This window comes from Rhinoraja longicauda, chromosome 17 (assembly GCF_053455715.1).
Source record: "Rhinoraja longicauda isolate Sanriku21f chromosome 17, sRhiLon1.1, whole genome shotgun sequence".
Taxonomy (NCBI): Eukaryota; Metazoa; Chordata; class Chondrichthyes; order Rajiformes; family Arhynchobatidae; genus Rhinoraja; species Rhinoraja longicauda.
In genome coordinates this window covers 44,240,265-44,260,298 of record NC_135969.1, presented here as the reverse complement: position 1 = coordinate 44,260,298, position 20,034 = coordinate 44,240,265, and the positions used below count along the sequence as shown (strand labels likewise).

The following is a 20,034-nucleotide window of genomic DNA, read 5'->3' as shown; positions in this document are numbered from 1 at the left end:
CCCTTGACACCCGTTCTAATCAAGGATTTGTCTATCTCTGCATTAAAAATACCCACTGACTTGGCCTCCACAGCCCTCTGTGGCAATGAGTTCCACAGATTCACCACCCTCTGACCAAAGATCGGCACGGTGGCGCAGCGGTAGAGTTGCTGCCTTACAGCGAATGCAGCGGCGGAGACTCAGGTTCCATCCCGACTACGGGCGCCGTCTGTACAGAGTTTGTACGTTCTCTCCGTGACCTGCGTGGGTTTTCTCTGAGATCTTCGGTTTCCTCCCACACTCCAAAGACATGCAGGTTTGTAGGTTAATTGGCTTGGTAAATGTAAAAATTGTCCCTAGTGGGTGTGGGATAGTGTTAATGTGCGGGGATCGCTGGTCGGCGCGGACCCGGTGGACCGAAGGGCCTGTTTCCGCGCTGTATCTCCAAACTAAACTAAACTAAAAAAAGTTCCTCCTCACCTCCTTTCTAAAAGAGCGCCCTTTAATTCTGAGGCTGTGACCTCTGGTCCTAGACTCTCCCACCTGTGGAAACATCCTCTCCACATCCCATCCAGCCGACAGTTACCTGCAGGAAGTTGAGTCGGGCGAGGAAGTCGGTGATGTAGCTGCCGAGTGGTTTGAGGCTGGGGTACGAGCGCTTGGCCCACCTCTCAGGCAGTTTGCCCACCAGCAGGCTCCCCGCCAGGGCCTCCAGCTCCGTGTCCATCACCACCTGCCCTTTGATGGCCTTCTGCAGGTTCTGCAGCGTGAAGCGGATGGTCCGGGTCAGGCTGCCATTGGGAGGCAAAACAAAGAGAAGAACAGTAAGGAAAAGAGATGGCCGTTTTTGTACCATGTATGTAGGGTTGCCAACTGTCCCGTATTAGCCGGGACATCCCGTATGTTGGGCTAAATTAGTTTGTCCCGTACGGGACCGCCCTTGTCCCGTATTAGTAGGGATGCCAACTTCCTCACTCCCAAATAAGGGACAAGGTGACGTCACCGCCCCGCGCCCCACGTGACCTCACCCAGCCAGCGGCCACGTGCTCCCGCTCCACAAATGGCGGCCGCCCGGGCTGGGAGGCAGGTTGCTATGCAACCTCCGTTAGGCGGCACCAGGGCCTCCGGGCCTACACTGTCCGGACCTATAGCATTCCTGTGGTGTATACTGCTCTACAAACAAAATCACGGAGTGCTGGAGTAACTCAGGCAGCATCTCTGGAGAACACTATGTTTTGTTTGCATACCAGTTACTTGTGTCCACACTGCACTGTCCTATGCCCTGATAGCAAAGCTGGATGTATGACTCAACATTCTCTCATCCACATTACTTTTCAACGGAGCAGATACGTACACAGAAGCCGAGACCCTGGAGAACGAGCGTTAGATCGTGCCGACTTTTAGTTTAGTTCAGATAGGTTTAGAGATACAGCTTGGAAACAGGCCCTTCGGCCCACCGAGTCCGTGCTGACCAGCGATCCCCCTGTTCACACTAGTTCTATCCAACACAGTGGGGACAATTTACAGAAGAGAATTAACCTACAAACCTGTACGTCTTTGGAGTGTGGGAGGAAACCGGAGCACCCGGAGAAAACCCACGCAGTCACAGAGAGAACGTACAAACTCCGTACAGACAGGACCCGTGGTCGGGATCAAAACTGGGCTGCTGGCTCTGTGAGGCAGCAGCTCTACTGCTGCGCCACCGTGCCGCACCATTCATTATTCCCAGATAGACACAGAGTGTTGGAGTAACTCAGCGGGTCAGGCAGCATCTGTGGAGAACATGGATAGGTGACGTTTCACAGAGTGCTGGAGTAACTCAGTGGGACAGGCAGCATCTGTGGAGAACATGGATAGGTGACGTTTCACAGAATGCTGGGGTAACTCAGTGGGACAGGCAGCATCTCTGGAGAGAGGGAATGGGTGACGTTTCGGGTCGAGACCCTTCTTCAGACTGATCATTATTTCTAGTCCTGATTTACACTTGCTGGGCAATTTGATTTAATTTAAATTTGATTTTCATTTGATAGTTTATTTTTTGGATGTAAGTTGCCAGTGTACGTACTTGTTGAACCTCTCCATCTCCTGCACCAGCACTGTGTTCATGCTCTCTTCATATTTCACCGGGTACCATATCAGAGCCTGGTCAATATCAAAATCCGGTGGCAGCTGCAGACAAATAGTCACAAGCCTGGTGTTACAACTAAAGGAAGGAGCCAGATTATATAGACGCCAGACTTGCAGAACGAAATGTAAAGTCATTTGAACAAGGGCTGTGCTATACATGTCATAGGGTGGCGCAGCGGTAGAGTTGCTGCCTCACAGCGCCAGAGACCCTGACCACGGGCGCTGTCTGTACGGAGTTTGCACCTTCTCCCCGTGACCTGCATGGGTTTCCTCCGGGTGCTCCGGTTTCCTCCCTCATCCCAAAGACGTGTGGGTGTGTAGGTTAATTGGCTTCTGCGTATTGTTCATAGTGGGTGGCTTAGAGGGTAGAATGTGGGGGTAAATACTGTAGCTGGAAATGTGGGGCGGATTAAAGTGGGGTTACTGTAGGGGTTGCCAACTATCTCACTCCCAAATAAGGGACAAGGTGACCTCACCCAGCCATCTACCTTGGTCAGTGTGTGTGACCTACCTTGGTCAGTGTGCGTAACCTACCTTGGTCAGTGTGTGTGTGATCTACCTTGGTCAATGTGTTCCATCTACCTTGGTCAGTGTGTGTGACCTACCTTGGTCAGTGTGCGTAACCTACCTTGGTCAGTGTGTGTGTGATCTACCTTAGTCAATGTGTTCCATCTACCTTGGTCAGTGTGCGTGATCTACCTTGGTCAGTGTGCGTGACCTACCTTGGTCAGTGTGGGTGACCTACCTTGGTCAGTGTGCGTAACCTACCTTGGTCAGTGTGTGTGTGATCTACCTTGGTCAATGTGTTCCATCTACCTTGGTCAGTGTGTGTGATCTACCTTGGTCAGTGTGTGTGATCTACCTTGGTCAGTGTGCGTGATCTACCTTGGTCAGTGTGTGTGACCTACTTTGGTCAGTGTGTGTGTGACCTACCTTGGTCAGTGTGTGTGATCTACCTTGGTCAGTGTGTGTGTGATCTACCTTGGTCAGTGTGTGTGATCTACCTTGGTCAGTGTGCGTGATCTACCTTGGTCAGTGTGTGTGATCTACCTTGGTCAGTGTGCGTGACCTACCTTGGTCAGTGTGTGTGACCTACTTTGGTCAGTGTGTGTGTGATCTACCTTGGTCAGTGTGTGTGACCTACCTTGGTCAGTGTGTGTGATCTACCTTGGTCAGTGTGTGCGTGATCTACCTTGGTCAGTGTGCGTGATCTACCTTGGTCAGTGTGCGTGACCTACCTTGCTGAGGATGTCCGAGGCGATGTTGTCCAGCATGTGATCGCTGGAGCCTGATGAACCACCCTGACCGGAGCCTCCCTGGGTTAGCAGCAGCGAATCAAACATTATCTTGGTTTGGTGCAGATCTTTTGAAATGTCTACATTTTCATGCATTCCAAAGACCTCCGGGTGCTGCGTAGAAGGCAGTTTCTGTGGAGACAACAACAGGCGTGAAGCAAGAGGCAGAGATCCAGTTTCAACTAGTGGACCCGAGGAACTGCAGATGCTGGTCTGCAACAAAAAAAAACCTGACAAAGTGCTGGAGTAATTGAGCAGGTTTGTGTGTTGATAATGGCTGGCCTACAATTGTGAATCATAAGATAGTCCAATGTTTAACAGCTGGCAAAGAGAAGGGTCACGACTCCAAACGTTGCCCGCCCATTCCCTCCACAGATGCTGCCTGACCCCCTGAGATGCTCCAGCACTCTGTGTGATTCCGGCATCTGCAGTTTCTTGTGTCTCCCAAAAAAATACGTGACTTGATTTTGAAAAGTATTAATTTCAAGATGGAGTATTAGAGTTAGAAACATAGAAACATAAACAGGTGCCAGAGTAGGCCATTCGGCCCTTCGAGCCAGCACCGCCATTGAATATGATCATGGCTGATCATCCAGAATTAGTACCCTGTTCCTGCCTTCTCCCCATACCCCTTGATCCCGTTAGCCCTAAGAGCTAAATCTAACTCTCTTGAAAACATCCAGTGAAATGGCCTCCACTGCCTTCGGTGGCAGAGAATTCCACAGATTCACAACTCACAACAGTTTTTCCTCATCTCATTCCTAAATGGCCGACCCCTTATTCTTAAACTGTGACCCTGGTTCTGGACTCCCCCGACATGGGGAACATTGTTTCTGCATCGTATTCTTGTCTACGCTGGTTAAGTTTGTAATTAATTGCATCACACGGATATGGGTGACTCAGCTTAACTTGCATTTGAAAAAACATCCTAATGTATAAACTTCAATGATTTTACATAAGTTCACAAGTGATAGGAGCAGAATTGATGTAATTTGGCCCATCGTCTACTCCGCCATTCAATCATGGCTGATCAGGATGGAACCGGGGGTCTCTGGGAGCAGAATTTAGGCCATTCGGCCCATCAACTCAACTCAACTCTGCTATTCGATCATGGCTGATCTATTTCGTGGTCCCTTGGTTAAGGAGCGACTTCGGGAGCTCCAACCGCGGGGGCTTGGACCGTACGGACACGGGGGCTCCGACTGTCCCCACGCGGGGGCTCCCACCGTCCCCACGCGGGGGCTCCGACCGTCCCCACGCGGGGGCTCCGACCGCCCCCACGCGGGGGCTCCGACCGTCCCCACGCGGGGGCTCCGACCGTCCTGATGCGGGGGGCTCCGACCGTCCCCACGCGGGGGCTCCGACCGTTCTGATGCGGGGGGCTCCGACCGTCCACACGCGGGGGCTCCCACCGTCCTGATGCGGGGGGCTCCCACCGTCCCCACGCGGGGGCTCCGACCATACGGACGCGGGGGCTCCCACCGTCCCCACGCGGGGGCTCCCACCGTCCCCACGCGGGGGCTCCCACCGTCCCCACGCGGGGGCTCCCACCGTCCCCACGCGGGGGCTCCCACCGTCCCCACGCGGGGGCTCCCACCGTCCCCACGCGGGGGCTCCCACCGTCCCCACGCGGGGGCTCTGACCGTACGGACGCGGGGGGCTTCGACCGCCCCGACTGCGGATGGTTGGACTGTGGTGGATGTTTATGTTGATTGTTATGTAGTCGCGTATGAATTTTTTGGTATGATTGAATGGCAAATCAAATTCCTTGTATGTTTTTACATACTTGGCTAATACGTTCTTTGTATCTTGTTGTTTGTATCTCTCCCTCCTCACCCCATTCTCCTGCCTTCACCCCATAACCCCAGACACCCGTACTGATCAAGAATCTGTCTATCTCTGCCTTAAATATATCCACTGACTTATGCAGGATCCAAGATTGTCCCGGCAACGGAAGGTTAGAGCCCCCGACCGCGGGGGAAGAAAAAAGAGGGAGAGACTGACCTTTTTTCCCCCTTCCATCACAGTGAGGAATGCAGAGGAGTCACTGAGGTGGATAACAGTATAACAGAGCTTTATTTGTCGTTCGGTACCGAAGTACCGAACGAAACTACATAGCAGTCATAGAAGAAAAAAAAAAGAACACAAGACACATAGCCCCAACACAAACGTCCATCACAGTGACTCCAAACACCCCCTCACTGTGATGGAGGCAACAAAACTTCCACTCTCTTCCCCACGCCCACGGACAGACAGCTCGTCCCCGACCGACCCGCACAGTCCCCGCAAGGGGATGGAAGTCCCCCCGGCCGAATCGCACCAGGCGCTGAAACGTCCCGCGGCCGAACCGGGCGATGAAAGGCCCCGCGACCAAGCCTTGCGATGTTAAGTCCCGCAGCCGAGCCGCACCGGGCGATGTAAAGTCCCGTGGTCGAGCCGCACCAGCGATGTTAAGTCCCGCAGCCGAGCCGCACCAGCGATGAAAAGTCCCGTGGTCGAGCCGCACCAGCGATGTAAAGTCCCGCAGCCGAGCCGCACCAGCGATGTTAAGTCCCGTGGCCGAGCTGCACCGGGCACTGTTAAGTCCAGCGGCCAAGCCGCACCAGCGATGTAAAGTCCAGCGGCCGAGCCGCACCGGGCGATGTAAAGTACAGCGGCCGAGACGCACCGGGCGATGTTAGGCCCCGCAGCCGAGCCGCACCCCGCGCCGTGAGGAAGAGAAAAGTTTCCCCCACCCCCCACACACATACACAACCAAAAAAAATACAAAAACCATCCCAACACCGACACACAACAAAGAAAAGAAGGAAAAAAGACGAACAGACTGCTAGCGAGCCGCTGCCGTTAGGCGCCGCCACTTCCGCTTGAAGGTGATCGCGTTATAATGTATTTTGTGTGTGCTGGTGCTTTTTATTGTTGTGACTGTACGGCAAATGAAGTTCCTCGAATGTTGCAAAACACACTTGGCTAATAAAGTCTGATTGTGATTGTGATGATGAACAAAGGTATCCCAAAAAGCTGGAGCAACTCAGCGGGTCAGGCAGCATCTCTGGAGAGAAGGAATGGGTGACGTTTCAGGTCGAGACCCTTCCTCTTCGGGTCAGAAGATGGGTCTGGACCCGAAACATCACCCTTCCCTTCGCTCCTGAGATGCTGCCTGACCCGCTGAATTACTCCAGCTTTTTGTGATACCTTCGATTTGAACCAGCATCTGCAGTTATTTTCCTACATGATTATGACCAGGTTGAGTGAAGAGCAATAAACTTGTACATACCTTGATGAAGTGAATGTAGTCGTTGTAGTTGCCTCTGGGCGGGGTGGTGTAGTTCCCACTGGGGGAGAAGATATATCTTGGGTTTTCTATCACGTCAATGTTGTAGAAATCGGCCAGGGTGGTCATCAGCAGGCGCCGGTCCCAGTCGTCGGTCACGCGGCCCCCGTAGTTACATTCCCCCGTTAGATACGTGATGGCCTCGAACGGAACACTCTCATATTCATTGATGAAGAGCTGCGAATCACACAGACAGGAGTGCACATCCCAGTCACCACGTGGCTGTCATCTTCACACAATGCTGGAGCAACTCCATACCAGACCATCGCTCAGAGGGACAGGCAGGCAGCATCTTTGGAGACAGGGAACGGGTGACCTTTCCGGTCGAGATCCTTCTTCAGACGTCTGAAACGTCACCCATTCCTTCTCTCCAGAGATGCTGCCTGTCCCGCTGAGTCACTCCAGCATTGTGTGTCTGTCGCTGGTTTACACCAGCGTCTACAGTTGCTTCCCAGGACAGTGTGGCCTTTACCCAGTGTGCAGCACAGCACAGGGGCTGGCCCTTCGGCCCGCACCCTCAGTGCCAAACATAACGCCGGGCTAAACTGACCTCTGCCTGCACGTGATCCGTTCCCCGACCCGAAGCATTGTCCGTCCATCCCCTCCACAGATGCTGCCTGACCTGCTGAGTTACTCCGGCACTGTGCCACAAGTTAAACTAATCTCCTCTAGCTGCACGGGATCCGTATCACCACCCAAAACGTCACCGGTCACTTCTCTGTTATCCGCCCGATCTTTCCCCTCTCCTCCATCTCCTTCCAGCTACATCACGCCCTCCAGCTTTGCCTTCCAATCCTCCTCTCTCCTCATTTGACACCTTTTTATGGCCCAACCTGAAACGCCACCTATCCACAGACAGACACAATACTCAGCGGGTCCACGTTCTCCAGAGATGCTGCCTGACCCGCTGAGTTACTCCAGCACTCTGTGAAACGTCACCTATCCATGTTCTCCACAGATGCTGCCTGACCCGCTGGGTTACTCCAGCACTCTGTGAAACGTCACCTATCCATGTTCTCCACAGATGCTGCCTGACCCGCTGGGTTACTCCAGCACTCTGTGTGTACCTGTGCTGTCTGCGGCTCACCTGCAGTTGTCGCACACTGATCCGTAGGTCAGACTCGTTGAATCCGTAGGCAATGTTCCAGCCGAGAGGCCCAAACTTCCTCCTCTCCTGCACGATGGCGTGGAAAAAGCAAAGTCCGTAGAGGAGTTTCTCCCAGGCCTGAGAGAGAGAATGTGAGCAGGGATTGGCATCCGTCCCGTATTAGCCGGGACATCCCGTACTTTGGACTAAATTAGTTTGTCCCGTACGGGACCGCCCTTGTCCCGTATTAGTAGGGTTGCCAACTTCCTCACTCCCAAAGAAGGGACAATGGGCTATGTCACCGCCCCACGCCACACGTGACATCACCCAGCTAGCGGCCACGTGCTCCCGCTCCACCAATGGCTATGCCATTGGTGGAGCGGGAGCACGTGGCCGCTGGCTGGGCGAAGTCACGTGGGGCGGTGACGTCACCCTTTGTCCCTTATTTGGAAGTGAGGAAGTTGGCAACCCTCGACGTGAATGAATTGTAAATGTAACGGGTAGCCACAAAGGTGCAAGGAGGCGGTGATTAAAGGTGACTGGTGTTTGCACAGAATGAGATGTGACCTGACCTGTTCCTTGCCGGGGCAGTTGTTGAAGAAGGTTGGGTCGGAGAGGGGGTCAGTGACGTAGGACTGCAGCAGGTTCAACCGCAGGCCCGTGGGAGGCTCGTTGGTCATCTTCACACCGTTCTGTAAGATGGTCACTGGGAACTGCAGCAACAGAGGCAAGCAATCAAATACAACATGGCTTTAGTTTAGTTCTGATACAGCGCACAAACAGAGAAAATAGGAGCAGTAGGTTTCTACTACCTGTGAAGAACAGTCTCGACCCAAAACGTCACCCATTCCTTCTCTCCAGAGATGCTGCCTGACCCGCTGAGTTACTCCAGCACTCTGTGAAACGTCACCTATCCATGTTCTCCACAGATGCTGCCTGACCCGCTGAGTTACTCCAGCTTTTTAGACGATAGACAATAGGTGCAGGAGTAGGCCACTCGGCCCTTCGAGCCAGCATCGCCATTCTATGTGATCACGGCTGATCATCCACAATCAGTACCCAGTACCTGCTTTCTCCCCATATCCCTCGGGTCACCGAGTCCGCACCGACCAGCGATCCCCGCACACTAACGCTACCCTACACACACTAGGGCCAATTTACATTTTTTACTAAGCCAATTAACCTGTACGTCTTTGGAGTGTGGGAGGAAACCGGAGCACCCAGAGAGAACCCACGCAGGTCACGGGGAGAAGGTACAAACTCCGCACAGACAGCGCCCGTAGTCGGGATGGATCCCGGGTCTCTGGCGCTGTGAGGCAGCAACTCTACTGCTGCGCCACCGTGCCGCACCCAAACTCGCTTGTTACTTGTGTGACCCTTCCTGTTTCTGCACAGGTGCTCCCCAGCTAACGACGGGGTTGGGTTCCGTTCCAAGAAACCCATCGCAAACCGAAAATATGAATACGCGTGATCACGTGGCCAGGAGCGCGGTGTGGCTCGCTACAGGTCGCTGCCGTGCGCACCGTCGCGGTATCACAAGTGGAAGCATCGTAAGGCAGGGATCGCCCGTGTCGCGTTACGGTCACGAGGATGCAGGAAGGGTTGGGCCGGGTCAGGGGCGCGTGGGCGCTCCTGTATCTCACCTTGGGGGACGGGTAGCTGGTGAGCCAGAGGCGGAAGTCCGGGTGACAGGTTTCAGCGCTGAACTCCTCACAGATCTTCTCCAGGGTGGGCATCCACGACACAGCCAGGTGGCAGTTCTGCAGGCACACCCAGGAGCCGTCCAGCATCCCATCCTTGATCATCTTGCCCGCAATCGGCCCTTGGCCCTGGCCCAGCGAGATGGCCTGGAACTGACTGCCGTCCATGTTCTTGTCGTTGGTCAGCTTCAGCAAACCTGCAACCATGTGGACCAACATATCAATACACTTGCCAACCAGAAACGGTCGTCAAGTCAACGTAGGAAAGAAAACTGCAGACGCTGGTTTAAATCGAAGGTGGACACACGATGCTGGAGTAACTCAGAGGGTCAGGCAGCATCTCAGGAGAGAAGGAATGGGTGACATTTCGGGTCGAGACCCTTCTTCAGACTGATGTCAGGAGAGGGGGCGGGACAATGTCCTATAACTTGTGAACATGAACTTGTGAACCTTTCTTTAACAGCTTTCTCTCCCCATGCCATCAGTCTAAAGACGGCTCCCAGCTCCTGCAGTCTGAAGTAGGGTCCCCATCTATTTTGGGAGAGGTAATCTATCATTCTTGCTCACTCCTTCACGGATGCTACCTGACCTGCTGAGTTACTCCAGCACTTTGCACAGTGATTTGCTCAAGATGTCCGCATCTGCAGTTCCCGGTGTCTTTCTTTTATTACTAACTACTGCATTGTTTGTTAAAAGTTGAACAAACACACAAGGCACATTACTAATCTATGATGGACACAGAGTGCTGGAGCACGGTGGCGCAGCGGGTAGAGTTGCTGCCTCACAGCGCCAGAGACCCGGGTTCGATCCCGACCACGGGTGCTGTCTGTACTGAGTTTGCACGTTCTCCCAGTTACTGCGTGGGTTTTCTCCGGGTGCTCCGGTTTCCTCCCACACTCCCAAAGACGTGTGCAGGTTTGTAGGTTAATTGGTAAAAGTTGTAAAATCATCCCGAGGGTGTGCAGGGTAGTGCTAGTGTACTGGACGGAGCGGACTCGGAGGGCCGAAGGGCCTGTTTCTGTGCTAGTGGCAAAGGCAACTGCAGTTCCTTTTTTAATACCCCACCCACCCAGGGCCATGAGGGACCCCCAGTCAGTTGACATTTTTCAACGGCAGTTGAAAACATATCTTTTTAATCTAGCTTTTAACTGATTTTACTTCGTTTTATATTCTCAATTGTACAATTTCACAATTTACATTTTTACATAAATCTGTACTTTGTTTGCTATTAACATCCTATGTCGTTACTGCTTTAAATTGTATCTATGTTTAGACATGTGTTTGTTTTTGTGGATAGCACTTTGGGCTGCATTCAGTTGCATGAAAAGTGTATAAATAAATAGACAATAGGTGCAGGAGTAGGCCATTCGGCCCTTCGAGCCAGCACCGCCATTCAATGTGATTATGGCTGATCATTCTCAATCAGTACCCCATTCCTGCCTTCTCCCCATACCCCCAGACTCTGCTATCTTTAAGAGCTCTATCTAGCTCTCTCTTGAAAGCATCCAGAGAATTGGCCTCCACTGCCTTCTGAGGCAGAGAATTCCACAGATTCACAACTCTCTGACTGAAAAGGTTTTTCCTCATCTCAGTTCTAAATGGCCTACCCTATTCTTAAACTGTGGCCCCTGCTTATGGATTCCCCCAACATTGGGAACATGTTTCCTGCCTCTAACGTGTCCAACCCCTTAATAATCTTATATGTTTCGATAAGATCCCCTCTCATCCTTCTAAATCTCAGCGTATCAAGTTATTATTATTATTATTATTAATCTATCAGTGAAGCCCGCAGGACGACTCACTTGCCATTGGATCGGCCCCTGGGGAAAGTATAAATAAAATAGGAATCATTGCGTTGGAGTCTCCAAAACTTTTAGATAAATCAAACGGAGGCGGCTCCACAAAACGCTTGCCCAATTTCTCCGTCACAAAGTTTACCACCGCTGGAATGATCTGAAAGACAGAGCGTATCGATCTAGAAACACTGCCAGAAGAAGCCATTTATCGTCGCTAAATTTTGATTTTTTTCCTTTGAATTTAGTTGATTGAATTCTGTTTTTGTTTATTATCGTCATGTGCACTGAGGAAGAGTGAAAAGCCTTGTTGTTGCGTGCTATCCAGTCAAAGGAAAGTCCACACATGGTAGGCTTGCCAACTATCTCACTCCCAAAGAAGGGACAAAGTGATGACACAGCCTCGGCCTGGGAGCACGTGGCCGCTGGCTGGGTGAGGTCACGTGGGGCGCGGGGCGGTGACGTTAATCTTTGTCCCTTATTTGGGAGTGAGGGAGTTGGCAACCCTACTAATACGGGACAAGGGCGGTCCCGTCAATAGTCAATTTATTTGTGACATACACATAAATGTGCAGTGAAATGAAAAATTACCCGCAGTCCAACAATAAGACAATAAGACCAATAAGAATAAGCAATAAAAATATGCAATAACACATACAATCATAAACCAACACCAAACAAAAGAAACATCCATCACAGTGAGGCTCCCGACATTGAAGCGCCGCGCCGGACGGTGAAAGGTCCGCGGCGGGCCGACCCAAGCCCCGCGATTCGGGGCGGGCGAAGACGCTGTCGCTGCCGCTGCCGGAGCTCCCGATGTCAGCCCCCACGCAGGGGCCTGCGGGCTTCCGACGTCCACGCGGCCTGCGCCGGAGCCTCCGGAGACGAGTCGCATCCGAAGGCAGCCAGCGCCGCAGGTGGTGAGTCTGGGCCGCGGGCTCTACGAACCAGAGCCCAGGTGGTCCCAGCCGGAGGCCGCCAGCTCCAAGTGCATGGCCGGTGGTAGGCCGCAGCGGGAACGGAGGCACGACACAGAAAACAAAGGTTGGGTCTCCGTTCGGGAGAGACAACTTTGCAGTTCCCACCCCCCCCCATATAACACACAACCGCAAACACTACATCATATCTAAACTACAATTAAGACAAAAACAACACAAAAGACAACGGACTGCAAGCAAGCCGCAGCTGCGAGGGCAGCGCTGGCTCCTCCTTACGGGACAAACTAATCTAGCCCAAAATACGGGATGTCCAGGCTAATACGGGACAGTTGGCGACCCTGACGCAACATTATACCTGATTATCTATAATAATGTCTACACACGATTACAATCAGGCTTGTCCACAGTGCACAGATACAGGATAAAGGGAATAACGTTTAATGCAAGATAGGACAGTACCCAACCGGAGATCCATCTTCTCTGTGGCGATCAAGCTTTACAATTCCTCCCACTTGTCATGGGGTAGACGGAGACTGAACCGTATAAAGCTATACCACGCATCCTATGTACCAACGATCGAGCTGCGGGCGGTTCGATTGCAATCATGCGCAGTCTTTACATTGACTGGTTAGCACACAACATAAAGCTTTTCACTGTACCTCGCTTGGTACACGTGACAATAAACTAAGCTAAACATAGTAGCAAATTGCCAAAAGTACTCATTAATAATTTGCACTCATAAGATCATAAGTGATAGGAGCAGAATTAGGCCATTCAGCCCATCGAGTCTTCGCCATTCAATCATGGCTGATCTATCTCTCCCTCCTAACCCCATTCTCCTGCCTTCTCCCTATAGCCCCTGACACCCGCACTGGTCAAGAATCTATCTATCTCTGCCTTAAAAATATCCAAATCTCCCAAATGGGGTGGCATAATGGCGCAGCGGTAGAGTTGCTGCCTTACAGTGAATGCAGCGCCGGAGACCCAGGTTCCATCCCGACTACGGGCGTTGTCTGAACAGAGTTTGCACGTTCTCCCCGTGACCTGCGTGGGTTTTTTCCCCGAGATCTTCTGTTTCCTCCCACACTCCAAAGACGTACAGATTTGTAAGTTAACTGGCTTGGTATAAATGTAAAAATTGTCCCTATTGGGCGTAGGATAGTGTTGGTGTGCGGGGATCGCTGGTCGGCGCGGACCCGGTGGGCCGAAAGGGCCTGTTTCCGCGCTGTATCTCCAAACTAAACTAAAGGAAATGCTGGAAGAACTCACGTTGTCCAACAGCATCTGTGGAAAGGGAAAGAGGTTAGTGTTTCCAACTTTGTCACAAACGCTGACACTGCTATTTACCTTGTCGGGCCTGAGTGTCCGCAGGACGATCATCTTCTGCAGCTCGTTGATCTTCTTATCCCAAGGGCTCGGCAAGGGCCGATTGTATGGCTCCTTGCTCTCGTAGATCTTGTGCCAGTCCCCAGTAAACGAGGAGAAGTGATCCCTGTTCAGAAAAGGCGGGAAACTCAACGTTCCCTACTTGCTATCCTCGCTGTTGTATAAATGCAAAACCATTGTACATCCAGTGCCACGCACGGGAACAGGAATTAAACCCACCTCCCGGAACAAAGGGAATGTCGTGCACAGATATCTTCCACTGGGCTGCAGGCAATAGACAATAGGTGCAGGAGGAGGTCATTCGGCCCTTCGAGCCAGCAACGCTACTCACTGTGATCATCCACAACCAGTACCCTGTTCCTGCCTTCTTCCCATATCCCCTGACTCCGCTATCTTTAAGAGCTCTATCTAACTCTCTCTTGAAAGCATCCAGAGAATCGGCCTCCACTGCCTTCTGAGGCAGAGAATTCCACAGATAATTCCACAGTGCGGGCCCACGTTACATTGGACCAGCACTACACTGATACTTGGAGCAAATCCCGTACTCTGTGATAGCGAACAGTCAGCTGTAATGGACACCCCACTCCTCCTCCCCCCCCCCCCCCCCACTCCGTTATAATGAGGGTTATCTGTATTGTAAGATCTCACGAAATTGGATGCGAAGAATGTATTCATAAGTTCATAAGCGATTGGAGTAGAATTAGGCCATTCGGCCCATCAAGTCTACTCCGCCATTCTATCTCACTCCGAATTCCTTCTCACCAGAGATGCTGCCTGTCCCGCTGAGTTACTCCAGCATTTTGTGTCTATCTTCGATTTAAACCAGCAAATGCAGTTCTTTCCTACACATTCAACCATGGCTGATTTATCTCTCCCTCCAAACCCCATTCTCCTGCCTTCTCCCCGTAACCCCTGACATCCGTACTAATCAAGAATCTATCTATCTCTGCCTTATAAATATCCACTAACGGCCTCCACAGCCGTCTGTGGCAAAGAATCCCACAGATTCAGCACCCTCTGGCTAAAGAAATTTCTCCTCATCTCCTTCCTAAAGGAACGTCCTTTGATTCTGAGGCTGTGCCCTCTGGTCCTAGACTCTCCCACTAGTGGAAACATCCTCTGCACATCCACTCTATCCAGGCCGCTCACTATTCAGTGCGTTTCAATGGGGTCCCCCTCCCCCAGTGCACTCCCCTATCGACATAGTCCGAGAGGCATCGAGTGATATAGGGTGGAAACAGGCCCTTCGGCCCAACTTGCCCAGACGGGCCAGCATGTCCCAGCCTCGTGCCTGTGACAGTGAGGTGCCGTTGAATCACGGGGCTACCAGCTCACCTCAGGCCGTGCAAGCTTTGCAGGTCGCTGGCACGGCAAATCTCGTCCCAGCTCCTGTCCTGGAGCCAGGACGGGTCGGGATTCTTCAGCTTGTTCTGCAAGCCCACTCCCCCCGTCAACAGGAACATGAACTCCTGGTAGTTTATGTCCTGCTTGGCCCTGGACAAAACACAAAAGTGAAAGATGAATCAGCTGGTGCAGACTGCAAAACTACGAGGGGGTGCAGCGGGTAGGGCCGCTGCCTCCCGGCGCCAGAGACCCGGCTGCCATCTTGACTGCGGGGGCTGTCTGTGCGCAGTTTGCATGTTCACCAGTGACTGCGTGCGTTTGCTCCCACATCCCAAAGACGTGCGGGTTTGTGGGTTAATTGGCTCTCCGTAAATTGTGCTGTGAGTGGAGGATGGAACCATTTCACGGGCGATCGCTGCTCGGTGCGGACTGTGTGGACTCGGGGAGAACGTGCAAACTCCGTACAGACAGCACCCGAGGTCAGGATGGGAGCCAGGACTCTGGCGCTGTGAGGCAGCGGCTCTACCCGCTGTGCCACTGTCCCAACAGCAATTTATGTCTTTCTCGTTCGTTATTAATCTTGTCCATAAAATAATCAATCAAAGGTGGGCAACAGTACATGGACGGAACCGCTGGTGATAACAGATACTTACAAAAGCAGGTTGCTGCACAGCAGAAAGGAGAAGAGCAACTTGTCTTTCTCAAACAGAGAGCGGCAAACGTTGGAGTACAGGTTATACGTGAAGTGGTCGTTCAGATAACGGAGACGTTTCTCCAGGATCTTGGACTTATTGCTGGCGAGGAGAAGACGAGAGAAGATGATTAGACTTGGTCATGAGCCACTAGGGTCGGCAACTTCCTCACTCCCAAATACGGGACAAGGTTACGTCATCGCCCCGCGTGATCTCACCCAGCCGGTGGCCACGTGCTCCCGCTCCACCAAAGGCGGCCGCCATTGGTGGAGCGGGAGCACGTGGCCGCTGGCTGGGTGAGGTCATGCGGGGCACGGGGCGGTGATGTCACCTTGTCCCTTATTTGGGAGTAAGGAAGTTGGCAACCCTACTAATACGGGACAAGGGGGGTCCCGTACGGGACAAACCAATTTAGCCCAAAATACGGGATGTCCCGGCTAATACGGGACAGTTGCCGACCCTATGAGCCACTGAATAAGCAGAGAACATTTACAAGGATGTTGCCAGGACTCGAAGGCCTGAGCTATAGGGAGAGGTTGGGCGGGCTCGGACTCTATGCCTTGGAGCGCAGGAGGATGAGGGGTGATCTTATTTCTTTAGTCATAAATTTCTTCAGTCAGAGGGTGGTGAATCTGTGGGATTCTTTGCCACAGTCGGCTGTGGAGGCCAAGTCAGTGGATATTTTTAAGGCAGAGTTAGATAGATTCTTGATTAGTGCGGGTATCAGAGGTTATGGGGAGAAGGCAGGAGAATGGGGTTAGGAGGGAGAGATAGATCAGCCATGATTGAATACACGCGGCCACCAGGGGAGTTTCAGCTTCTTCTTCGGGGAGGGAGAGAGAGAGATATACGAATGCTGCATATATTCCATCACAGCCACCGTGCTGCCCCAACCACCCTAGTGCCACACAGGCACCACCACCGCCCCATTCCCTCCCCCTGTGTGGTGCTCACACCAAGCTGCTCCTGCGGCCATGGAGGTGTGAGACCCCATCGCGATTCTCCGAGGCCAATAAACGTATTCACTCACTCACTCACTCACTCACTCACTCACTCCCTCTCACTCATTCTCTCTCACTCACTCACTCACTCACTCACTCACCCACCCACTCACTCACCCACCCACCCACTCACTCCCCCTCTCACTCATTCTCTCTCACCCACTCACTCACCCACCCACCCACTCACTCCCCCTCTCACTCATTCTCTCACTCACTCACTCACCCACTCACTCACTCACCCACCCACTCACTCCCCCTCTCATTCATTCTCTCACTCACTCACTCATTCTCTCACTCACTCACTCTCTCACTCACTCTCTCTCTCTCTCACCCACCCACCCACTCACTCACTCACCCACCCATTCACTCACCCACCCATTCACTCACTCACTCACTCACTCACCCACTCACTCTCTCAGTCCCTCACCCACCCACTCACTCTCTCACTCATTCTCTCTCACTCACTCACCCACTCCCTCCCTCACTCCCCCTCTCACTCATTCTCTCACTCACTCACTCACTCACTCACTCACTCACTCACTCACTCACTCACTCACTCACTCACTCACTCACTCACTCACTCACTCACTCATTCTCTCACTCACTCACTCACCCACCCACTCACTCACTCACCCACCCATTCACTCACTCACTCACCCACGCACTCACTCTCAGTCCCTCACCCACCCACTCACTCTCTCATTCTCTCACTCACTCTCACTCATTCTCTCACTCACCCACTCACTCATTCTCTCACCCACCCACCCACCCACCCACTCACTCACCTACCCACCCACCCACTTACACTCACTTACTCACCCACCCACCCACTCACTCCCCCTCTCACCCACCCACCCACTCACTCACCCACCCACCCACTCACTCACCCACCCACCCACCCACTCACTCACCCACCCACCCACTCACTCACTCACCCACCCACCCACCCACCCACCCACTCACTCACTCACCTACCCACCCACTCACTCACCTACTCACCCACCCACCCACTCACTCACCCACCCACCCACTCACTCACCCACCCACTCACTCACCCACCCACTCACCCACCCACACACTCACTCACCCACCCACTCACTCACCCACCCACTCACTCACTCACCCACCCACCCACCCACCCACTTACTCACTCACCCACTCACCCACCCACACACTCACTCACTCACCCACTCACTCACAGGTCACTGCGCGGTTGGAACCGTTGCTGGTGCGGTGGGCGTACCTGTCGTGGATGGAGTTGACGTACAGATTGACGAACCAGCTGAGGGAGTACTGGTACATGGGGTCGATGTTGGCCAGGTCGGCGATGCTGAAGAACAGGATGGCCGAGTGCTTGGCAATGGGTCGGTAGCCCTCCCGCGACTCCGCAATCTTCAGCTCCGTCTTCTCCGCAACCTGGCACACACCATCAACATTACAGCATGGTGTAGCATGGTATAGTACAATATAGCGTGGCACAGCATGGTATAGTATAGCGTGGCACAGCATGGTATAGCGTGGCAGAGTATAGCATAGCATAGTGTAACATAGCACAGCATAGCATGGTATAGCATAGTATATGGTAGCATAGCATGGTATAGTATAGCATAGTGTAGCATAGTATAGTGTAGCATAGCATAGCATAGTATAGTGTAGCATAGCATGGTATAGTATAACAGTGTAGCATAGCATGGTATAGTATAGCATTGTATGGTATAGTTTAGCATAGTATAGTATGGTATAGTATGGCACAGCATGGCAAGGTATGGTATAGTATAGCATGGCACATCATGGTGTAGCGTGGCACAGCGTGATATAGCGTGGCATATCATAGCATGGTATAGTATGGCATGGCATAGTATAGTATGGCAGTGTGGTATAGCATGGTATAGTATAGCACAGTGTGGCATGGTATAGTATACTATAGCTTGGCACAGCATTGTATAGTATAGCCTGGCACAGCATTGTATAGCATGGTATAGTATAGCATAGCATGGTATAGCGTGGCAGAGTGTGGTGTAGCATGGCACAGCATGGTATAGTATAGCACCGCATGGTATAGTAATAGTATAGTATAGCGGCATAGAATAGCATAGCGTAGTATAGTATGGCACAGCGTGGTATAGCATGGTATAGTATAGCATGGTGTAGTATAGTATAGCATGGCACCACATGGTATAACATGGCACAGCATGGCTCAGCATGGTATAGCTTGGCACAGCATTGTATGGTATAGCATGGCACAGCATTGTACAGCATGGTATAGCGTGGCAGTGTGGTATAGCATGGCACAGCATGGTATAGCATGGCACAGCATGGTATAGCATAGCATGGCACAGCATGGTATAATATAGTATAGTATAGCACCGCATGGTACAGTAATAGTGTAGTATAACACATAGTGTGGCACGGTGGTGCAGCGGTAGAGTTGCTGCCTGACTGCGCCAGAGACCTGGGTTCCATTCTGACCAGGGGTGCCGTCTTCAGTTTTTTTTAGTTTAGTTTAGAGATACAGCGTGTAAACAGGCCCTTTCGGCCCACCGGGTCCGCACCGACCAGCGATCCCCGCACATTAACACCATCCTACACCCACTAGGGACAATTTGTTTTACATTTACCAAGCCAATTAACCTACAAACCTGTACGTCTTTGGAGTGTGGGAGGAAATTGAAGATCTCGGAGAAACCCACGCAGGTCACGGGGAGAACGTACAAACACCGTCCAGACAGCCCGGATCAAACCCAGGTCTCCGGCACTGAAGTCGGTGTAAGGCAGCAACTCTACCGCTGCGCCACCGTGACCGCCCCATAACTCTGTACGGAGTTTGTACGTTCTCCCCATGACCTGCGTGGGTTTTCTCCGAGATCTTCGGTGTCCTCCCACACTCCAAAGACGTGCAGGTTTGTAGGTTAATTGGCTTTGGTAAAATTGTAAATAGTCCCTGGTGTGTGTAGGATAGTGTTAATGTGCGGGGATCGGGGATCGCCGGTCGGCGTGGACTCAGTGCCTGACTCGTTGAGTTACTCTCAGCATTTTGTGCCTCGCATCTGTGGAGAGAATGGGCGGGACTCTTCTTCCAAAATAATATTATTGATAAGATCGTAAGACGTGGGAGCAGTATTAGGCCATTCGGCCCATCGAGTCTGCTCCGCCATCAGTCATGGCTGATTTATTTCTCCCTCATACCCCACCCTTCTGCCTTCTCCCCGTAACCTTTGACGCCCACTGATGTAGCCAATACAACTCCCAGACAAATCTCTCGTTTCTTGTGTAGGAAGGAACTGCAGACGCTGGTTTAAACCGAAGGTAGACACATAAAGCTGGAGTAACTCAGCGGGTCAGGCGGCGTCTCTGGAGACAT

General features: G+C 52.3%; 1 protein-coding gene across 1 annotated transcript in view; it reads right to left on the bottom strand.

Moving 5' to 3' along the window:
* The window catches only part of dnah12 (dynein, axonemal, heavy chain 12), a 129,998-nt gene that overhangs the window by 3,993 nt on the left and 105,971 nt on the right, over positions 1–20,034 (bottom strand). The window contains exons 59-70 of the mRNA XM_078413765.1: positions 17,917–18,089; positions 15,634–15,774; positions 14,972–15,130; positions 13,598–13,742; positions 11,322–11,472; positions 9,463–9,716; positions 8,392–8,532; positions 7,820–7,957; positions 6,676–6,909; positions 3,345–3,533; positions 2,045–2,148; positions 566–770 (exon numbers count right to left, since the gene is read on the bottom strand). Of these exons, the coding sequence (XP_078269891.1) occupies positions 566–770; positions 2,045–2,148; positions 3,345–3,533; positions 6,676–6,909; positions 7,820–7,957; positions 8,392–8,532; positions 9,463–9,716; positions 11,322–11,472; positions 13,598–13,742; positions 14,972–15,130; positions 15,634–15,774; positions 17,917–18,089 (2,034 nt within the window). The remainder of the gene's footprint in view (positions 1–565; positions 771–2,044; positions 2,149–3,344; positions 3,534–6,675; positions 6,910–7,819; positions 7,958–8,391; positions 8,533–9,462; positions 9,717–11,321; positions 11,473–13,597; positions 13,743–14,971; positions 15,131–15,633; positions 15,775–17,916; positions 18,090–20,034) is intronic.